General features: G+C 38.1%; 2 protein-coding genes and 3 long non-coding RNA genes across 8 annotated transcripts; 2 read left to right on the top strand and 3 right to left on the bottom strand.

Annotated features, from left to right (window-relative positions):
• Nucleotides 1–863: 863 nt before the first annotated feature.
• LOC123470306 lies at nt 864–2,032 on the bottom strand. Its single transcript, XR_006643942.1, has 4 exons — nt 1,746–2,032; nt 1,507–1,676; nt 1,177–1,439; nt 864–1,102 (listed from the first exon to the last, which is right to left on the bottom strand). It is a non-coding gene; the product is annotated as an uncharacterized LOC123470306 (long non-coding RNA).
• An 8,727-nt stretch (nt 2,033–10,759) lies between these two features.
• LOC123470308 lies at nt 10,760–12,111 on the top strand. The gene is made up of 3 exons (XR_006643944.1): nt 10,760–10,902; nt 11,909–12,012; nt 12,081–12,111. It is a non-coding gene; the product is annotated as an uncharacterized LOC123470308 (long non-coding RNA).
• A 1,032-nt stretch (nt 12,112–13,143) lies between these two features.
• On the bottom strand, nt 13,144–15,484 carry LOC116934986 (probable ATP-dependent RNA helicase spindle-E). 4 transcript variants are annotated; one of them, XM_045170452.1, is made up of 9 exons: nt 15,426–15,484; nt 15,298–15,361; nt 14,807–15,232; nt 14,635–14,743; nt 14,301–14,578; nt 14,186–14,231; nt 13,858–14,126; nt 13,519–13,760; nt 13,144–13,443 (listed from the first exon to the last, which is right to left on the bottom strand). In XM_045170452.1, exons 3-9 carry the CDS (start codon nt 15,194–15,196, stop codon nt 13,437–13,439), a joined length of 1,341 nt encoding a protein of 446 aa, XP_045026387.1. In that variant the 5' UTR covers nt 15,197–15,232; nt 15,298–15,361; nt 15,426–15,484; the 3' UTR covers nt 13,144–13,436. The 4 variants fall into 4 exon arrangements, with proteins under 4 accessions (XP_045026387.1, XP_045026389.1, XP_045026388.1 ...); XM_045170454.1 differs by lacking the exon at nt 15,426–15,484 and having other exon boundaries at nt 13,144–13,335; nt 13,394–13,443; XM_045170453.1 differs by lacking the exon at nt 15,426–15,484 and having other exon boundaries at nt 13,144–13,317; nt 13,394–13,443.
• A 373-nt stretch (nt 15,485–15,857) lies between these two features.
• LOC123470310 lies at nt 15,858–16,925 on the bottom strand. Its single transcript, XR_006643946.1, has 2 exons — nt 15,988–16,925; nt 15,858–15,926 (listed from the first exon to the last, which is right to left on the bottom strand). It is a non-coding gene; the product is annotated as an uncharacterized LOC123470310 (long non-coding RNA).
• Nucleotides 16,926–18,981: 2,056 nt separating this feature from the next.
• On the top strand, nt 18,982–20,238 carry LOC123470303. The gene is made up of 4 exons (XM_045170457.1): nt 18,982–19,296; nt 19,415–19,586; nt 19,651–19,795; nt 19,866–20,238. The coding sequence occupies exons 1-4, from the start codon at nt 19,179–19,181 to the stop codon at nt 20,052–20,054; spliced, it is 624 nt and encodes a 207-aa protein (XP_045026392.1). The 5' UTR covers nt 18,982–19,178; the 3' UTR covers nt 20,055–20,238.
• Nucleotides 20,239–22,069: the final 1,831 nt, after the last annotated feature.

Here is a 22,069-nt window from a genome sequence, read left to right as displayed (position 1 = left end):
TATGGAAAAGCACTCAGCTAGTTCCAATGTCACAGTCACGAGCTCCAGCCTATGACAACCGGTTTTACCAACATTTATTTTTTCTTTTTCAAAAAAAAAAAAAAATCTCTATTCTTTCGCCATCTAGCGGTCGATCTTGAACTCGGTTTCCCAAGTGATTTATTCCCTTTGTGTGACATTGAACGTATGCAAACGGGAATTTTAGAGGTACCCAAAAGAGTATTAATGACAAACTGTGATGTACTCTGTGAAACTTTACCTAGTGCGCCTGCGAATTCCAACGAGTACTAAGAGAAAATGTGTAAATATACGTAAACTTCAGCTTAATTCAAGGCAGGACCATATTACTTTACTATGAAAGTAATGTGCCAATTATGAATCAAACCACAAGACAGCAGCAATAAGAACTTTTAACGCATTTGAACAAAAATCATGTTCGGAAGATGCGATGCGTGATTGACTCGTTAAAACCGGTTTTTAAAAATTCATTCACAGGTTTTAAAAACTTTGGTTCCTCCCGCTCATATTGCAACGTGCACTTGGGACTCATTTAAATTTACGTTCCACGATAGATGATATACATATGATAGGGCACGCAGATATTCTGTCCAGAGGTGTGCGCCTACCTACCCAAAGATTTGCGATGATACTTAAAATACAATGAAAGCATTTTGTCGACAGTCAAATTCTTAAAACGCTTAAAAGCTAAACAATCACGGAAAAGGAATTCACATGCGTCGCCTTTATTAAATTAAACGGAGTTGTTCCAATTAACATGACGTGATTGACTGTATCTATTTCAAAAAGCACCAGCAAAGGAGAATCTCAAAAAGAATTGTTGATTGAATAGGTGTATTTTTTTCATTCCAGGGTCCAATTCAACCATTTTACACAACAAAGTAGTGACTGGCAAGTCCCATTCATCCTAAAACAGCCGAAAACTTGAGTGACATTGTAGTGACGAGGGACCGTAGGACATGATGCTGAAACAATCTTTGCCGTAAGGAGAGGCGCATGGAGCAGTGGGTACATCACCGATGTAATCAATTGGTCTTGCTGGCGTCCCTAACGTGACGTACTATGTCAGCAATAAAATAGCAATCTAGAGCAAATCAAATGTGGTTCTGTTAGTTTCTTTAGATTTTCTTTACTTCAAATTAGAATTGAATAACTCACAGAGGAATACATAGTGGATTGTTGGCGTTGGATGCCAAAATTTCAGTTCGTTGAAGTGGAGGAAGTCACAGACTGATGGCTCGTGTTCCACAGCTTTAGGTTTTATGGGTGCACAACCATCAGAACTAGATTTTGTTTTGCTACAGGAAAAGCAGTTTGAATTGGTGGTGTATTTTCAATGGAACAATTGTCCAGATTATTAGGGTCTTCTGGCTGACGAAAGGAGAAAACATTCTCACTTTTCACCATCAATTAATAGTCTCCTACGGAAACAAAACATGTCTAGTTAGACTTTAAAGCAGAGGGGGACCTTGATTAAGAATGATTTACCCTTTTTATACTGATGAAAACCCCTCGAAAGTTCTTCTTCACGTTCAGTTAGGGATGACGGTTTCAAAGACAAAACATCTGGAACAGATTGGAAAGAATAGAATTACTTCTCGTTCCTTCCAACATCCCGATCTTCGTAACAACTATTGTTATCTCTCGTAAACGCAAACCTAACACATAATAAAAAGCAGACTCCATTTTAGAAAGTAAAACAACCAAGTTAACACTCTTCTAATTACCGTTCTTCCCCTTTTCATTAGGTTTCCCCATGTTGAATTCAATTTGACCGACATCAGCCGGACTGCAGGAGCACGGTTTTAGGGATTCAGCAACGCGAGCACTTCGACTGCACATAATAAAGGGAATAAATCACTTGGGAAATAATAAAGGGAATAAATCACTAAGCAACGCGAGCACTTCGACTGCACATAATAAAGGGAATAAATCACTTGGGAAATAATAAAGGGAATAAATCACTTGGGAAACCGAGTTCAAGATCGACCGCTAGATGGCGAAAGAGTAGAGATTTTTTTTTTTTTTTGGAAAAAGAAAAAATAAATGTTGGTAAAACCGGTTGCCATACCAGCCTCCATACTACGGCTCTTGCGAGCCGTAAGCCGTCTTAAGTCACTTGCTTCCGCTAATGGACTTCCTTACCCTCGGTAGCGCGGCACTCCACCGAGGGTGACTCGTCTGAGTCTAGCCTTCTTCGGCCAAAGGGTTGGCACCCGGACGATGGCTGTGAGCTTCGTCCGTCGGAATTTCCGACAACAACTATAGTATTATAAGTAATGCAAGAAATAAGAAACCACAAACAGTAAAAACATTTTATGTGTTTAAATTTATACCTGGAGAAAGAAGACAAGCACGCCCAATGTAAAATTGATCATCCTAGTGAATCTTTCTATTCCCGAACCACAGTCGTCTAAGACTTCTTCCGGATCTGGGACAAGCTGTTAATTTTTTGGTTCGTCACTGCCCATTTCAGTCATGGGAATGTTAGTTTCCTCAGTCATGGGGATTGATAGAACTGTTAGCCAGACAGTCTTTGGATAATCCCAGTCAAAGCCACTACATTTAAGGCCCCTTTTATCTATGGTTAATGCGCCTTTCTGGTTCGACTCGGTTGGTTTTCCAGCGACGGGGAATGATTTTTCAGTAACGTTCGGGACACTTTCTGCACCGTTGCCGCGAAAAAGAGAAGTCAAGTAATCGAAGATTTTAGTAAACATTTCTTTTTTTTTTTAATGCCGAATGATTTGATTCAAATGCATTCGGCTCTACTTCAGTATTCCTGTAGACACAAGACCACTGATAGAACTAAATTTGGACCAATAGTTCCAGCTATTTGGAAAAGTATCATTATTTCAGTCATTCTCCATGCGCCATTAGATTTAAAACTATTTTTTGCATATATTTCGTTATATTTATAGTTTGTTTAACAATTATGTTTATAAACTAATTTAGAGTTATTCATGACGCCCGACAACGCCCACAAGACAATTGTGGTTGTCTCCGACTTAATTCTGCCGTAACAAAAAGGAAAGATATAAAGAAAATTCTAGTATATTCGCCTAACACTTTGAGTTCTTCTTTGATAAAGAGAAAGATGCCAACAAGCTTATCTGGTTATCCCAGATCGTTATTAAAAACTCATTTAATATAATTGTTGTGAAGCACGACACAAAATACACGATAAATTAACGAATTTGTATTGCCGCACACAAATACAAATTGACTAAGAGACAGCTGTCAAGTGATGTCAAACCTAAGGGCAAAAGGTTTGACAATTCTTATCGATAGATGGGGTTCTCACCAATAATAAAACCAATCTCTGTCGGCTGACATCGGCCGCGTTCACCCGTGACGCGTCGTCAAAGTCGGCGTGAATGACGGTTTTTGTCAAACCAAGCGGCAAGGATAAAACTTATACCATTAGATTGGGGAAATTACGCTGATTCTTAGGTTGTACGAACAGACGTTTTTTTTTGCCGTTTTCGGGACAAACAGACGTTTTGAAATTGGGCCAATTTGACTGTTTTCGTCAAACTTAGCGGCAAATAAACCAAAAACACCATAAAATAGCCCAGTTCCTCCTGATAATTATGGTATAAGAACAGACGTAATTATTGGCCGTTTTATAGGAAACAGAATCAGTTAAACTGCTAGATTTGTCCTGTCAGACGTATTTATTTAACAATGGCAACACCGCATCCCACCCGCCTTATTCGAAAATATATATTTTTTTACAATTTTTTACAACTGCAACTCATATATCTTTTTACGATATAATTATCTTTTCACGCCATAATTTTTTTTTACTTATATATATTTGTAAAGTTTGGCAGCGTTCCTTGAGCTGTCTGCTATTCCGTTAATTAGTGTGTTACTCTGCGTAAACAATACTAAGAATGTAATATTGACACTGTGTTTACAAGTGTATTTCGTTTTTAAAATGACTCCCTAAAATAAAGAAAAGATATGTGTGATTCACATAGTTGATACTGCGAGTACGGAGAAGATAAAAATGTTTGATGACGAAAAACTTTTGAAATGTAAAAATGCTCTACTTGTTTACAAGTTTCGAACAAATTCAAAATTCAGTGGATTAAACCTACCTGAAACTCCTGATGACACCCAGGGCTATCACTCTTCCTGTTATAGTAAATTCACTGCTGTTTCCAGCAGTCAGATAAAATTAGCCAAAGAAAAACAGTGCAATAAAAACAGTGAAAGTGCAAGTGCAGTTCAAGATTCTTTAAGCGTTCCAGTTAATTTTCATAAACATTTATTTAAAGCTTATTCCATTAAGAATTATGCTACGTTTTGTAGATGCAGAAACAGCTTGTGCAACACAAAGCAATTCTAACACTCCTGCACGTAATTTAAGATCTGGGAAACAGCCTAATGTCAACAATACAAGAACTGGCGTTTTTTTAAATCGCTGTTTTTTTGTGATAAAGTACGAAAGGAACATAATGGGAAAAATGAATGTCTTACAAGTTGCTCGACAGAAAATATTCAAGTAACAGAATTCATAAATTGCCTTTATATTATTAATAACAATAATAATAATTAATAATTTTTTATGTTTTCAGATCGGTATAATGAATGACGCCATAATCCTCGACGATGAAGCCATAGTAAGAAAGATAGGGAATCTCGAATCGAATTTGCAATTCGTTTCTAAAGAAATAAAATATCATAATTCGTGCCGGAAAAAGTTTGCTTCTGCAGCCAAAAGTGCAGTAAAGAAACGAGAAGAGGAACATCAATCCAAGTGGGTTTTAAACAAGAGCATTAGGGAAAACGCTATGCAAAAAATTATAGCTTTTTTGGAAGAAAAAATCATGAAGGAAGAAGAGGTTCATCGTGTGAAAGATATCACAAAACACTATCGATTGCTGCTATCCGAACTTGGTTTGGATTATAATAGTATTTGTAGAGTGCGTAAGTGTGAGGTATTAGAGAAATTGATCAGCTATTTTGGTGACAAAGTAACAGTCATAAATCACACTGTCGAAGGCGTTGGACAAATCATTTTCAAATCCGACTTGAGCGTCGACAAGGCTTTACTGACAACTTTTGATGCGAACATCAGTTCTGATTACAAGGTAAAAACACTTCTAAACGTAAGTTGATTTTTAGTTTAATAATATCATGTAATTAATTTATAGGTAAAAGAATTCGCCTTCATGTTTCGCAATTTGATATTGGAAACGCCCCGCAATATTCTCCCAAAAAACGTTAACATTAGGGATCTCATTGCCGGAGAAGTTAAACCACCAAATTTGCTTCAAACCTTTTTTGAAAGTCTGGTAGCAGGTAAACTTTGTTTTATGCTATAGGAGAAATATGGATGCAATTTTTTTATCTCAATGAATTACCATCTTGACATTCCAATTCAGGTCTTAAGGCTCATACAGACAAAAGTGAAATCTCAAACAGAAAGAAGATTAGAATAGATACTTTGATGGATGACACCATTTTTGCCGTCACTAATGGACTCTACAAGCCATCAAAGCAATTGATGCTCGGGATGTACCTTAAATCTACAACAGGTAATCAATGTTATTGCTATTCTCATGGACATTTAAATTTTTTGTTAAATATATTGGCAATATAGGAAAACGCGAGGTGATTGACGTAATGAACCGTTTTGGACATTGCGTGAGCTACAATTTCGTAGAAGATTTGGAAACAGAGCTAGCTTTTGGTGCTGTTGAGGAATCTAAGTTATTGCCTGAAAGTTTGCTTTGCAGACCGGATCTCAACACTGGAGTTGCCTTTGATAATTTCGATCTTTTCGTTGAAACGCTTACGGGAAAAGATACGTTACATGACACCGTGGGAATCGTGACACAAGATATTCCCCCTGATGGTGACAACTTTCTTCCATTGGATGAATTCGAAGAAGACGAATGTGATATCATACTACAAACTGGGAAGCGACGACGGGCATTCATATCAAGAGATATAATAATTGAACCTTATTACAAAAAACCCAGAATGCTGTCTGAGCCCATGCTGGCTTTAACAGACAGTAAGAGATCACTTCCACCACCTAGCACTTTGGAAACTGCTTTTAAACTTGACTTCTTATGGATGTTATCACTATGCCACTGCGTGCCGAATACTCCTATGTGGACCGGGTGGAACTCTCGGATTGTAAAAGATGTCCTCCCTCTTCAAAGAGTGCGTTATTTGCCGCAAATAGACGCATCTCCAACTCGAGTGGATGTTGTTAAAGAGACAATGGAAAGATGTCTTCGAATCTTAAAGGAGTGTAACCAGATATACATCTCCGTTTCTTACGACCTCGCAATAGCAAAACAAGCACTGTGTATCCAGTCAATGGAGAAACCAAGATTTAATAACCTCTTCATCCAGCTCGGATCTTTCCACATCTTTCTCTCGTTTTTCAAAGCAGTAGGGAAATTCATCGCCGAGTCTGGGGCTCCATATGCACTAAAAGAAAGCGGAGTACTGGCTGCGGGATCGCTCAACGGTTTCCTCCTTGGGACAAATTATAGTCGGTGTACCCGCATCCACCCACTCCTCGCGGTTTCACTAGAAATTCTTCACTTCCGTGCATTTCTAAAAAAGGAAGACAATCCAGCGTTGTTAGAGAGTCTCCCACGTTTGTTGCTGTTTCTCAAAATCCGAGATAAAGATTCCTGTGGAGACGATGTATTCCATGGGTCAATTCCAATTGAGCTACTAGAAATCCACGAAAAGTATATTTAATCTTAATATTGCAACTTCTTGTTCCTCCAATGTGTTATCTTTTTTGCAGATACAAATCCTACAAGGAAATTACCTTAAATGGTGGGCACGGTGCAACTGCAAAATATTATTTGATCTACATAGAGCTCATAGGATTATATATATCATCGGTTTTCTCGATCGATAAGGACGGGAGACTACCGTCTTTATATTCACCTTCAACCTGAAATTTCGAAGCTTTTTTTTGCGTTTAACCATCAAAATTACGCTAGATGGGGCGTCAGGTATATTGCACAATGAATTAGCTAGTTTCTTATTAATCCTTCTTTCTCTTTTTTACCAGGTTTCATGATAATATGTTACGAATGGAAGACACTCATCCTGGAATCACAGAACAATTTGAAAAGGGGATGATTTCGATTAGAAGAACCAACAAGTCCTTTTCACGGACACCAATTGATCTTGTAGTAGAGCAAACCATAAATGCTGAAGCGGCAAATCGTTCACGCGGTAATATGTGTGCTTTCTGTTTCTCAAAACGCCATTACTAAAAGTTATTGTTTTTTATTTTAAATAGGGATTATTAACTTTACCAATTCGAGCTCCGCAATACAGCGTTGGTGCGTTACTCACTTTATCCGCACGCAAGTTGCGTCAAATATGCTGAAGGATTTGGGATTGCACAGGAAGGAAGACATAGCCAGAGAAGCACACCCTAGCCGTATCCGAAAAGATATGAAACAACTCAAAGAACTAACGGACTTCTTAACTTCTTGCAAAAATCCCTTTTCTGATGAAAACGAACCGTTATTCAATATCAGTACTGGCAAGGCTGCCTCTAATGAAACGCAAAAATTTTTGCTTAATGTAAGGGAAATTGGCGAAAAAGCAATGAATGATTACATCGAACGTTGCCATGAAGATCCCCTTTCATTCGAACTCTTCATAAGAAGACAGAAAATATCGACTTTCGCCAACGACGGAAAAAAGATAAAACGAAGTTGTCAGGGAATCATAAAAGAAATCAAAATGGAACGTGATATGTTGGGGAAGCTGCTGATGATTTCACTCAATCACAAACTTGATATCGGACTCGTCTTACAATACCCACTCACTCCCGTCCCACTAGTATTCAGCCATCTTGATGGGACGATAAACAGTACCGACAAAGCGGTGCTCTACAAAAATCTGGAGAAAAGAATTGACAGTGTTGGACCGGAAGTTATTGATGTGTACATAGTGGACGGATTTTTCTTCTTACACCTTTTGGGTCCCAACATACCACAGATTTACGAAGATATCGCTAGGTTTATCCTGGTAAAACTTTGCAAATTAAAGGCAAAGACGATTCATCTTGTTTTCGATCGCATCCTATCCCCTTCCATCAAAGATTTGGAACGTGATGTTTGAAGTGACTGTGATCGCTCAACCAATTACGGTTCCTTTGGAAAAAAACAAAAGAGACCCGCAAATTTTTTAAAGGCCTTAAGAAATGATTCTTTCAAAATACAGCTTGTAAAGTTCCTTGCGGACGCATTCGAGGACGACTCTTACATTAATATACTTGTTGAAAAAACAGTGTATATCACTGAAGACACGAACTGATACTCCTATAAAGTTTTAGAAGATCGCATAATGAAATCCAAAGAATTACACATGGAAAATTCCCACGAGGAAGCAGATTCAAAGGTATAGATTTTAATGCGCATACACACAATCTCTTTATTCACCTAAATTTCTTTTTTGCTTTCAGATGATAACTCATCTCGCCTCCGTCAAAGGGCCTGCGGATGTGGTTATCCGATCTTGGGACACAGACGTGTTGGTCATCGCGCTAGCTAACTGCCATATGATTAGTAAAGACATTTCTATATACATGGAAGTCGGAATCGCAAGCAAGAACTCCCTCCGTTTTATTGATGTTAGTTCCCTGTACGGAAAACTTGGACCTCGATTTGCAAGATCTCTCGCTGGATTTCATTCTTTCACCGGTTGTGATCAAAATCCTGCATTCTCACGTAAAGGAAAAGTCAGGCCACTAGCGATTCTCGAAAAATCATTACTATATCAAGATGCTTTCTCATCCCTTGGTGCACCAGAAACAATTGACGAGAACACAATCTCTACAATTGGGTTGTACGTGTGCGAAATGTATGGTTTCAAGAAACATACTGGAAATGCAGATCAACTTGATGTCGATGACGCCAGGCTTCACATTTTTTCAAAAGTCTACCAGTCTGGTTCAAGCAATCCAATGTCGAAAGTGAAAGGGTTGGATGGAAGCTCACTTCCTCCCTGCAATACAGTTCTTTTTCAGAAAATTCTCAGGGCAAATTCGATTTGCTCGGGATGGAATTTTGCTACGGATCCTAAGCCTCATATTTTCCCACCAGACAAAAACGGTTGGAGGAAAGAAAAAAACAACTCTGGTGTCGAATCATATAATCTACATTGGTTCGATGGAGAAATGGTTCCAAAAAATCTGGATGACGTTATGGATACTGATCCGCAAGAGGAAGACAAAGGAGAAGAAGAAGAAGAAGAGGAAGAAGAAGAAGAAGAAAAAGAAGGTCACGAAGAAGGAAACGATGATTCGGAATCAGCTGACAGCGATGCAGATTAGTCAAAACAATAAGTTTAAAATAAAATTATTGTTTTTACTTTGTAATAATTTACAGTTTATTGATCCAGTTTAATAATCCAGAATAAACTACCTGTTTTTATCATTTGAAAGAGTTATTTAATCAATTATTAATGAAACTGGCGAATTGTTATTAGACTGGTATACGAATTAGGCGGGTGGGATGCGGTGTTGCCATTGTTAAATAAATACGTCTGACAGGACAAATCTAGCAGTTTAACTGATTCTGTTTCCTATAAAACGGCCAATAATTACGTCTGTTCTTATACCATAATTATCAGGAGGAACTGGGCTATTTTATGGTGTTTTTGGTTTATTTGCCGCTAAGTTTGACGAAAACAGTCAAATTGGCCCAATTTCAAAACGTCTGTTTGTCCCTAAAACGGCAAAAAAAACGTCTGTTCGTACAACCTAAGAATCAGCGTAATTTCCCCAATCTAATGGTATAAGTTTTATCCTTGCCGCTTGGTTTGACAAAAACCGTCATTCACGCCGACTTTGACGACGCGTCACGGGTGAACGCGGCCGATGTCAGCCGACAGAGATTGGTTTTATTATTGGTGAGAACCCCATCTATTGATAAGAATTGTCAAACCTTTTGCCCTTAGGTTTGACATCACTTGACAGCTGTCTCTTAGTCTATTTGTATTTGTGTGCGGCAATACAAATTCGTTAATTTATCGTGTATTTTGTGTCGTGCTTCACAACAATTATATTAAATGAGTTTTTAATAACGATCTGGGATAACCAGATAAGCTTGTTGGCATCTTTCTCTTTATCAAAGAAGAACTCAAAGTGTTAGGCGAATATACTAGAATTTTGTTTATATCTTTCCTTTTTGTTACGGCAGAATTAAGTCGGAGACAACCACAATTGTCTTGTGGGCGTTGTCGGGCGTCATGAATAACTCTAAATTAGTTTATAAACATAATTGTTAAACAAACTATAAATATAACGAAATATATGCGAAAAATAGTTTTAAATCTAATGGCGCATGGAGAATGTCTGAAATAATGATACTTTTCCAAAGAGCTGGAACTATTGGTCCAAATTTAGTTCTATCAGTGGTCTTGTGTCTACAGGAATACTGAAGTAGAGCCGAATGCATTTGAATCAAATCATTCGGCATTTCAAAAAAAAAAGAAATGTTTACTAAAATCTTCGATTACTTGACTTCTCTTTTTCGCGGCAACGGTGCAGAAAGTGTCCCGAACGTTACTGAAAAATCATTCCCCGTCGCTCAAAAACCAACCGTGTCGAACCAGAAAGGCGCATTAACCATAGATAAAAGGGGCCTTAAATGTAGTGGCTTTGACTGGGATTATCCAAAGACTGTCTGGCTAACAGTTCTATCAATCCCCATGACTGAGGAACCTAACATTCCCATGACTGAGATGGGCAGTGACGAACCAAAAAATTCACAGCTTGTCCCAGATCCGGAAGAAGTCTTAGACGACTGTGGTTCGGGAATAGAAAGATTCACTAGGATGATCAATTTTACATGGGGCGTGCTTGTCTTCTTTCTCCAGGTATAAATTTAAACAAATAAAATGCTTTTACTGTTTGTGGTTTCTAATTTCTTGCATTACTTATAATACTATAGTTGTTGTCGGAAATTCCGACGGACGAAGATCACAGCCATCGTCCGGGTGCCAACCCTTTGGCCGAAGAAGGCTTGACTCAGACGAGTCACCCTCGATGGAGTGCCGCGCTACCGAGGGTAAGGAAGCCCATTAGCGGAAGCAAGTGACTTAAGACGGCCTACGGCTCGCAAGAGCCGTAGTATGGAGGCTGGAGCTCGTGACTGTGACATTGGAACTAGCTGAGGTCTTTTCCATATATATGGAGACACCTGTTGAGGGTGAAAGGAACGACGTGAGGATTGAACTCATTGAGGCGGAGCCTGCAGAGTTCATTCCGCCAGAATATAGGTTAAGTTCCCGCAGGGTTATCGAGAAGTTTACTGATCGATAACCGGCAATCATCAGCAGCGGTGCCCTCTATTCAAGGATCGAACGAGCGGACAAATTAGACAACGGTGTAGTTTTCTGTGTATATAAGGGGCCGTCGTGCCATGTTAATACACTCACTTTTCTCACCGAACTGCCCGTGTCAAGTCAAGTCATTTCCTGTAACCCGTTCTATTTCAGAAAACGTCAGAAGTCCGCCTGCCGCCGCCTCCTCCAGCTTGCCAGCCGCCTCCTTCGACGTGCCAGCCCGCGACCGAGCCGCCATCCGGAGACTCCTTTCCACCGCTTAAGAGTAATACTCTGCGGCCGTTTACCCTGTTAAGCCCGATAAGGCATAACAGGATTGACCGTGCTCTAGCCCGACAAAGGCGAACAGCTGTCGTTTGACTTACTAGCGCAAGCCCGATAACGGCGAACGCAGTAGTCGTTGAATAAAGTGCTACGGCACCAAACAAAAGTTTACCCGAAAGAAAGGCACACAGTCTGGCAGGCTCACCCCCGTAAGACCCGACTGACCTTCTACGCCAGCAGTAATCTGGCCTTGCGGGATAATCAATCCTGAAAGTTGTGGGCCTTACTTATTTCAACAATGAATGTGGATATAGACCCTACTGGCTTCTTAGTTGGCATCTACCTCGTTATGCTCGCAGCACTGGCGATATTCGAAAAGTAATTTTCGTATTTATTTTCAATTGCGTCTTCTTAATAAAATGGGTTTTTTCCCCCTTGATTTTTAGGGTCAGGAGTATTGATATTGCTCGCTGTTTGATTTTATTCGCGATCTTAGATGTCACCGTCTTTGGGCCGTTCAAAAAGTCACTTTCTGCCCTTCGTGCCTCTTGGTTAAAACGTCATCCTGGCCAACGAATCAGCATCAAGGAAGTTGCAGAATTGACTCGTCCTGCTTTCCAGCAAAAAATGTCTCCATCAAACATTATAGCCGGTTTCAAATCTACTGGAATTTATCCATTCAACCGATATGCAATTGATCAATCAAGATTTGCACCTTCATTGGTAACAGACTTGGCAGGTAATATTCCTTTACAAACTATTTCAAATAGTGTCTTTCTTGTCAACAATTTTTACATTAGTTCCTTCTGCTGAACTACCCGACTCTTTTGCTACAGACAATTCATCAGTGACAAGTGATAACTCAAGCCTAGACCATATAACTCCAGAACAAATTCAACCATTTCCAATGGTAAAACAAACTGGGATGAGGAAAAAGAAAGCGTGTAATGTAGGTTCAACTAGAATTCTAACATCAACTCCAGAGAAACAAATTATAGAAGATCACCATAATCGCATTCAAGCTAAGAAAAAGGGACTTGCAATACCTACGACAAATAAACCAAGGAAAGTGAAAAGTAAGGGCAACCAAGATATATGCATAGATGATGAAAACAAAGAAAATGATTGTGTTAAAGTTACACGAAAGAAAAACTGGAGAAGGGAGATAAATGTGTTGTCGCAGAAGCGTCAATTATTGGCGTCAATTATTGGACCAATAAACTAGTTTTGAATTAGAGAGTAATTGGCATTCAACTATAAAAACCTAATTTGAAATTTACAGGAAGAGTAATCACCAATACTTTTATTATGAAGGGGAAAGCTGAATTGCAAGCTAAATCTGGAAGATCACATTCCATGAAGTATGATGAGTCATTACCATATATAATACTGCAATATATCCACATTTCATATTTTGATTTGATACGAAATCAAAACCCTTTCGTAATTTTTACCTAGCCAAAGAAAGAAGACATATGAAAACTAGTAAAAAGCTTTCAAGAACTTTTGTTCATGGAAAAAAATGTATTGTCAAAAGTAAGCATCAATACAAATGTTTAAACAAACTTGCGCGAAATTATTTTGTTATATTGCTCCAAACCACCACCAGGGACCAGGCGCCTCTACGGTATATTTGAAGCACTTGCGGACAAAACCTTGGCTCTTTTAAGTCACGACCAGCTCCTGTAACCATAGCCTTCTCTATTAAGAAAGCCGAAAGGTTGGGGCTTTTTTTTTTAAGCAATTTTGGCTTCCCTACCTCCAATTTTGCCCATCCTTCAAGTGTACCCACGGGAGCCGTTTTATCGCCTAGTGGCGATTTAAAAAAGGTAACTTTTTGATATGAATATCGATATGAATTCATTCTTTCTGGAATGAACTTACTTGGCGAATGGGATCGATTTGAGTGAGATGATGACCCGCTGCCAAGTCGGGAAGTTGCCAAATGCTAATGCAGAAGAACTATGATACATCTGAGGATCGCACAACGAATCCGTTGAACTTGGCAAACAGTTGGGTTTTGCCAAGGACCATGAAGGCTGTTCGTATCCTTGCCTCATTTGAAATCTTACTTGGCTTCTGTTATTGTTCGCATGACACGGCGTTATTCCACACGATGTTCTGATCTGAAAACCATAACAATAATAATAAAAAGAATGGTTAGCATTTTTGACTGACTTTTACTTGTTGGGATTCATTTATCTATTGTAAATATTATGACACCTTAAAATAAGCAGCATAGTTATCTTTCACAGTAATGTGCCTGCTTGTGATTCCCGCAAATCGACTATTTTCACTAGAGACGAAATTCATCGACTTTTCAGTTTCTGGTACGCCACAGAGGTTGTTTGAAATAACGCCATTTGGATGAAACTGCCACTGAGTTTGATTGAGTGATTCATACCTTGGAGAGGTTACAAAATTAAAATAATAACGAGCACGGTTTTGACGGATTGATAAGATTAGATTCCACTTAAAAAAACTCTGAAACACTGAAAAAAAGAAAGAAACATTACATAATGAATACAATAACAATCATTCAAAGAATTACCATACTTAGGCATAGCATAGGGGTAGTTCATACTCCCCCCTAGAAACTGATAACGAAAACCGTAATATTATATTACATTTATTGCTCTTTTAAAATAATGCTATTGTATACTGACCTCTAGTTTTTGAAGATGTTCACTATAGTAAACGCGTATGTCGTGAGGTTCACCGTGCTCCACTTCAATTATGGGACCGTTGCGAAATGGTCTTTTGGACGTGAACGGAAAGTTTCCAATGACGGGGCTATTGAAATATTGGCCAAATTTGTCGGCATCAAAAGTAACTGACATCAGAAAGACTTTAGTTGTCGTCCTCGTATGACGGAGGAACTTGCGGACGACCAAGAGAAGGAAGTCAGTATCTTCATCCCTCTCGTGTACTTCGTCAATAATGACTGGAAAAGAAACAGACATTAGCATAACAAAATTTAGCTAATAGTCAGGAACTTACTGTGGGCATAGCCTTCAAGGGATTTTTTGGCTACTAATGCTTCAAGAAGGCATCCTGTGGTCAGATAGGTGAGCAAAATTGATTCACTTACTTGATGTTCCATGCCAACCTAGTAAACACATAGCTTTCAATAGTAAAAGTGATAACAGTGTGACAAAATATTCAAAGTTACTCTGTATCCAACAACGGTTCCCAATGTCCAATTTCTTTCATAGCAGACCCTTTTGGCTATGCTAATGGCTGCAATGCGCCTTGGTTGAGTCACAACAATGTTGCAAGGAGTTTTGATTCGGTAGCATTCATCTAAAACAAATTGGGGAACTTGAGTGGTTTTACCACAACCGTTAAAGCCCTTAACAATGATGACATTTTCTTTTTTGAGAAGTTCAAGAATGGCTGTTCTTTGATTGTCTATTGCCAATGGACTTCGGTTAGGTGCCTCGAAATTGTAATCATTTAAAGCAGCTGGCTTTGCTTGGAGACCACTAACATCCAAAGCATTAAGCATGTCTTCACAGATGGTGGATTCATCTTCGAGCATGATCTTGCCAACACCTATCATTCTGCGTTCTACGAATCTCTGTTTTCTAGCAGCAACCTGAAAAAGACACAATATGTTTGAAACAATGGAATCCAAATATGTGCAAGATACAAGAGACATACTTCCAATAAACTTTGCTGTTCTTCTTCTCGATATTGTTATTGTTGATGTCGAGCATGTTTACTACTGAAATATAAAAAAATATATAAAAATCTACTGTTTAAAACATTTTGTTAAAGAAAACACTTACTGTTTAGTGACTGTTATACAGCCTTCTGCACTGACTGCAATGTATTGACAGTTATAAGGTTACGCAAACAAAAGCGAATTCACTGCCTAGGATTCGGCAACCAGCTAGGTAACAACTACGCAAATTAATTTTTTTAAACTGTAATAGAATCAAATGAAAAAGCCACTATACCACGTATCAAATTTTGACAGAATTTTGTACCAAATTTGGGGATGATTGGTCATTCAGGGAAGAAACGTATATGGAAATACATAATGGACATTAAACCTTCTGAGATCTACTACTACTACCCTACCCCCTATACCCCACACCCTAAAATTGTTAAAGTCCTTCAGTATATATACATATATACCCTCAGGGATAAATGTGATGATGACTTGTCGATTAAAAATTCTTCTGCCCTTTCTGTAGTAAACAGAACCAGATACGAACGTGCAGCCAAAAGGAATTTGTTTTCATAACCGTCTTATTGTATTTATTCAGCTACAGTTGTTTTTTCATCTAAGTATGATCTCGAGAGAACTAATCAAGATTAGTCAACCAAGTAATACACTATGTTCACCTGAAATCCTTCTTTCATGCCTTTTCTTTTTAAGTAGACATTCACCAAGAAATGAAAAGATTATTATACATAAATTTAAGACAAATAGTAACACAGTATTATTATTTATGAATGATAAATATTTGGAAAATTTTGCCACACTGAATGTCTGCTCTGCTTTCCACAAACAAAACGTCAACTTAGCTCCGCCCACAACTCCTCCCATTCAACACAGAAAACGCTGCCAATCAACCCCACAAGTGTCTGGTCCAATTAACCCAAAAATTTCTTTGACAAAAAATTACAAATTTCTATAAGAATAGGACACTCAGTATAATTACAATTAGTATAGAAAAATGTAGAATAACATTTTCTACAAGTGTTACTATTTTTAATTTTTTCTCTTAATTACACAGAAAAACTATCTTAAAAATAATAAAAAAAAATTTAACAATTTTAGATACCTGTTTTTTAATTTAGTTCTAACTTAACAATAAAAGCGTTTTAACTTACGAAAATTCATCCCCTCAAGTTATTTGGAATTTGAAACAAGGCTGTACAAATAAAAAATTTTTTTTAACAACTGGTTTTTGCAAAACATGCAAAATCCATTCAACCCCAAAGTCAAAGCAGCCCCGGTCTCCCCTACTTATAATACTATAGTTGTGGGCCTTACTTATTTCAACAATGAATGTGGATATAGACCCTACTGGCTTCTTAGTTGGCATCTACCTCGTTATGCTCGCAGCACTGGCGATATTTGAAAAGTAATTTTCGTATTTATTTTCGATTGCGTATTTGTGTGCGGCAATACAAATTTATTTATTTGACACTTGGTCGCAAAAAACCCGAGAGCCTACCGACCGTAGCTCTTACTCTTACGACTCTTCAGCGGCAACTGGCGCGAAAAATGAGTGAGGGCGCAATTTATAGGGATACAATGGGGGGCGTGGCTTAATCGGAATAATTTTGGCGCTGAGTGCATGCCCGCGCATTCTAGCGGTCGAAATAACAATTACATACAGTTTATAAATGACATATTATAACATAATGAAGCAATGCCAGACTGGGAGGCAATTCAAATTTACCCTTGCTCAATTCCTCAGCTTAACTCTCTGTTACATATGTAATACCATAGCCCACTGGATGTAATAGTTCAAGCCTGAAGTCTAGAACTGTAAAAGTGACTCACCCCTCCGGCGATGGGAGGAGCTTATTCTCGAATGGACACTAGCACCACCACCAAAGATTCTTGGAACTTCACTGAACAATCGTTAACAAAACAAAAAACAAACAAAACAGTTAGTTGTCGTTTTAGCGTTTTGATGTTAGAGATCTTTTTTTTTTTTTGAAAGTGTTGAAATTGAAGACAAAAGTTACGGGTTTGGAATATTTTTCATTGCAAGTCTTCTCCTGTTTAATTGAATAACAAGGATATAAGTAAACAAAAATTATTAAGCATCAATTTTATCTTGTGTTAATTATTTATTATTATTATTTGTATTAATTGCTAAACGTCAAATTAAGAAAAGGCCCTGTATTATCAAGAATAAAAAATTTTCAATCCAAAAAGACTAATTATGATTCTTATTAGTAGTAGAGTTATCTTATTAGTTATATCATATATTTCAGGTATAGCATAGCTGAGTGGTTAACGCGAATAACAAGTGCATGAAATGAGAATTGGTATTAGGTTCAGACCCTATCTGATTCTTGCCTTTTTTTTCAGTGTTAGCACCATTTTATACAATATTTACATTAAATAAACGAAAATTTCAAAAAATAATTACATTGCATTTTTATTCATACAACAAAGAAAAAATTTGAAAATAAACGTAAAACACAATTGTTATATATTTAGCGAAGTATTTGTAAAAACGGCATGTTTATATTTTGAAAAATGTTGTTCTTCGACACCAGTAGAACGCGCTAAAGTCCATTCCAAGTTGGAAAAAAGGAGGTAGGGAGTGCGTCAAAACGATTGAACGGGCAAGATAGGGAAGCTCCAGGCTTTAACTATTACATCCAGTGGGTTATTTTACTAGTGGCTGGCTGGCATGGTAGTAGGGCTCGGCCCCGGTTCTCAAAAACCCGGGTTACCCGCGGATCGTCGCCAAGAATAGTTGCCGATGGGTGATCCGGGTAGCCTATTTGCCAAAATGGGTAGGCTGGGCGGATTTGATGGGCAAACCGGGTATACCCACCGCCATCTTGGAAAATGGTGGCTTGCAAAGCGCCAAGTTAAATTAAAAGGGACATTAGCAAAAAAAAGGTTTTGTGACGGAAATTCAAAGCGCGTGACTTGGTTTCAGGGAAATACCAGGGTAATCAGGTAGGAAATCGGGGCTAACCGGGTTTTGAAACCGGGTAATGGAAACGGTTTTCGAAATTGTGTTACCCACATGAAAACCAGGTAGGTAGTGGCACAAAGTGTCAAGAACCGTTACCCACCGGATCCAATTTTTTTGCCGAGAAGACCTACCCAATGGACACATTCTTATGTCTTGTTCACATTCTAATCGGGGACACCGCTAACCATCACTGATATAAATGAATCGGGGAAGTTCAGTGCGGGGATTTTTGTTTTCAGTGTGAATGGTCAGTGTTCTGTCAAATAAAACCTTCGAATAAAATTTCCAATAGAATAACGCAAAAATTTGAATATTTATTCGTTATTCGTCGAATAATAATTTTCCTTATTCGTATTCGTTATTCTTATTCGATGTAACAACAAACTGTATAATTTCGAATACAATTTCGAATATGGAACGCCGTTTCTGCCACTTTTTTTTTTATAACGTTGCCCAATTTTTTTTATAATGAAACATTTTTTTTTTATAATGAAACTTTTTTTTTTTATAACGTTGCCAAAATTTTTTTATAATGGAACAATTTTTTTTTATAATGAAACACTTTTTTTTATAACGTTGCCAAAGTTTTATTATAATGAGACACTTTTTTTTTTAAATGAAAAAAATTTTTTTTTTCGTTTTATGGGGGTACCACTGAAGAGTCCCTCTGGTGGCCAGATTTTGTCTTCAGCTGATGATTTGTCATTGGAAAGTGACAACAGCTTTCTTGAACTGTCCATTGGGTATCAAGAAATCCATTCGGACATGGTTGTCATGCAAGAGCAACTACGTGTTGTTCGTCAAGAACGGAACTAGTATTTGCAACAAAGAAACAATCTTATTGATCAGCAAAATCAATCAATGCAGGATTGTGTAATTGAAAAAGCTAAACCTGCAACGTCTGCTGAACAACAAGCTAGGCCATCAAAAAGTGGTTATAGAAGAAATCATGTTGACGTGCCCAGCAGCAGTGAAGAAAGTGAGTCAGAAGAACTACAACCAAAAAAAGCAAAATTTAACCTACCTTTGAAATTTGTACCATCCAAATTTTCATTTTGTAACTAAAACTAAACAATGTGTCAACTTCCAATTTTTAGCATTGTTGTCTAATGGAAAATTGTATACCATCACACTTTGTGGTGTCCCTGATCTGTTGAAAACACCGGAGCCTCAAGAACTTGGAGCTTTGGCCCTTATAGGACTGGGTCAGAAGAAGGATATCAGCATTCCTGATGGTAACGGTGAATGTATATACACATTTTTAGCAAGGTAGGTATTTTTGGTTTTTATCAATACTTCAATAGGAAATAATTTTTTTTCTCGTATCCTTTAGACTGTTCAAGCCTCTTTTAACGTATTTTAGTATCGAAAATGCGTATTTATCAGTATGCAGTCCTAAACCAGGCAGTGGTGGCGGCCTCAAGCAAAAACTGTTTATTTTTGATCCCCTTTCTGGACCAAATTCTGAAGAATTCAAGGTAGATATATTTTACAAATATGGATTTTATCATGTACCGGCGAAATTCCCTAATTTGGAAATATTTGTAGGCGGTTGAAAAGAAAATATTTTTGGTACCATTTAACGCCAACTTCGATTACGTTCCCCCAAAGCCGCCGACCGTTAAATGTAATGTTTGCGAAGAATTGGTTGACCCAATGGTTATGGCCTTGCATAAAGCAAGTTGCGGTACGGGTGCAAATGGCAGTGATTTCTACTTCTACGAAGAAGAGGAGTAGTTTGTTCTAATATCCCAAAGGGCACAATTATGGATGTAAATCAAAAACTCCTTTCCAAGGGTTTTCCAATGCACCCGTAAATATTGTTTTGTTTTCGTTCGCCAAATCGAAAGAAAATTCAGAACATCACAAGTCCATGTGTGAGTTTTTAATCTTACAAATACAGATCTGTGATGTAACGTGATATAACGTGATATAACGTGTGTGTTTGTTCATTCATGTTTAATTTATTTTAAAAAGAAAATTTCAAAGCCTTACCTGACAGTGTGTACCAATAAGCTGATCCAGCCGGGCTGGGCTTCGTCGTTGGAAAGAAGACGGGAAGGATAATTCCTTTGAGATCTGAATCGCATTGCCATCCTGAAATGAACTTGTTGAATTTCGTGCTTTCTTCTTCAATTTATGTAGTAATTACATGAACTATTAATGTGTTGCTAGCTACCAAGTCGGCCACAAATGGCTGTTTACGCCCTTGTTGTAATATCTGGCTCAATTTTATATTGAAATGCAATCGAGTCATTATCAAGAAAGATAAGCGTTGACATATACGTGATACGTCATCTTCCAGCTACTTGTGTCATTTTGTTTACATGAACCTTTGGCAAGCAACAAAATAAACGGAATGTGATATCAACAATACATGCCCTGTATTATCTTTACGACATTTTCTTCGTTGATCTCACACAACAATAATTTCAAATCCACTGCTCTTACGAGATTTATCAGTTAGGGGAATTTTGAATTAAAAGCTTTGCGTCTTCATGAAAAAAAAAAGATGACGAAACTAGCGCTTTTCACACAAGTGAGAAACTGAATCAAGTAGGATAAAAACCATTGAGATTCGTTTCGTTTCGATTCATATTGTGCGGGCAACAAAACACAACACGAATTCTCGTACTATTACGTATAACATGTCTTTCGCCCACTTCTTTTTCTGCACGTTAGACGCCTGAGGATCTGCGTGCATTCTTTTCACTAGAGTTTTCAGGTTCTTGGCTTAAACCTTACGAGGGACAGGGTATTCCCCGCCTGTAATGTTTCTTATACACGCTGCGCATCCTAACAGACTTGCTGCAAGTTCCAGCCAAAAGCAATACGAACGCAGCTGCAATTTCAGCTCCCTATTCTGGAAAAAAGGCGATCATCATGTTATGGCTGGCAACAGCTAGAATTAAACAGCCTTTCAGTTGCATCGAGTTTGACCCCATCGATGCTCCAGCGCAGGCGGTTCTTGTGCTATTCCATCTTCGTGAATACTTTAGTTGAAAACAATTCGCTGAAGCAAAAACAAAGTTACGACATGTTTCTAGTTATTTTTGGCTTAGCAGTGACAGTCGCTTTCTTCTTTTACTTAACATGGGAAAGTCGTTGTACGTGAGTACCATCGATCTTATCTCCGGTCCCCCAAAAGTGCCATTGTTTGGTAACGCGTTATCTATTACCCTCGACACATACGGTAAGAACAGAATTGATCCGTTCTCTGTATCAGCTGTTTACAAATTCTAATGGTATAATGTGATTTTTAAAAGTACTCTAACAGCTATTGTTTTCAACACCTTCGTAGTACGACGTGAAAATCGTAGAAAACTTTTTTTTTAAAGTGGATTAGAGACAAACGCCTTTTTTTTTCCTTTTTCTATCCGCGTCTGTCACAAACAATCCGGCTATTCCGTTTGCTCCAACCAGTTCAAAGCGGCCGCGTCCTCATTTTGTAACCTCTCATCTTCTAACTTGTATCAGGGCCTTTAGCTTCGATGTCAAATTCCAGTTAGGGTAGACTAACCGGTTTATCAGTTTCCTGTAGGCACATAAAGTCTAGCGTCACGTCAATCACACCCACACGAAACAGTCGCTACACAACTTGATCAAATGGACGGGGCAAAAACTAAATATTTAGGGCTCGTAGCAAAACATCTAGAAAGTAAAACAGACTTGCTGTTGCATCAGGCGTGACCTCCTTGTTTGATAAGCGGTTACCAGTGACGCAATGAATGATGGATCGGTTTGATAACAGG

The sequence above is a fragment of the Daphnia magna genome, linkage group LG3, assembly GCF_020631705.1.
Source record: "Daphnia magna isolate NIES linkage group LG3, ASM2063170v1.1, whole genome shotgun sequence".
Lineage (NCBI taxonomy): Eukaryota > Metazoa > Arthropoda > Branchiopoda > Diplostraca > Daphniidae > Daphnia > Daphnia magna.
Note: the sequence above shows the minus strand (reverse complement) of the source record. Positions and strands in the feature narration are given on the sequence as shown.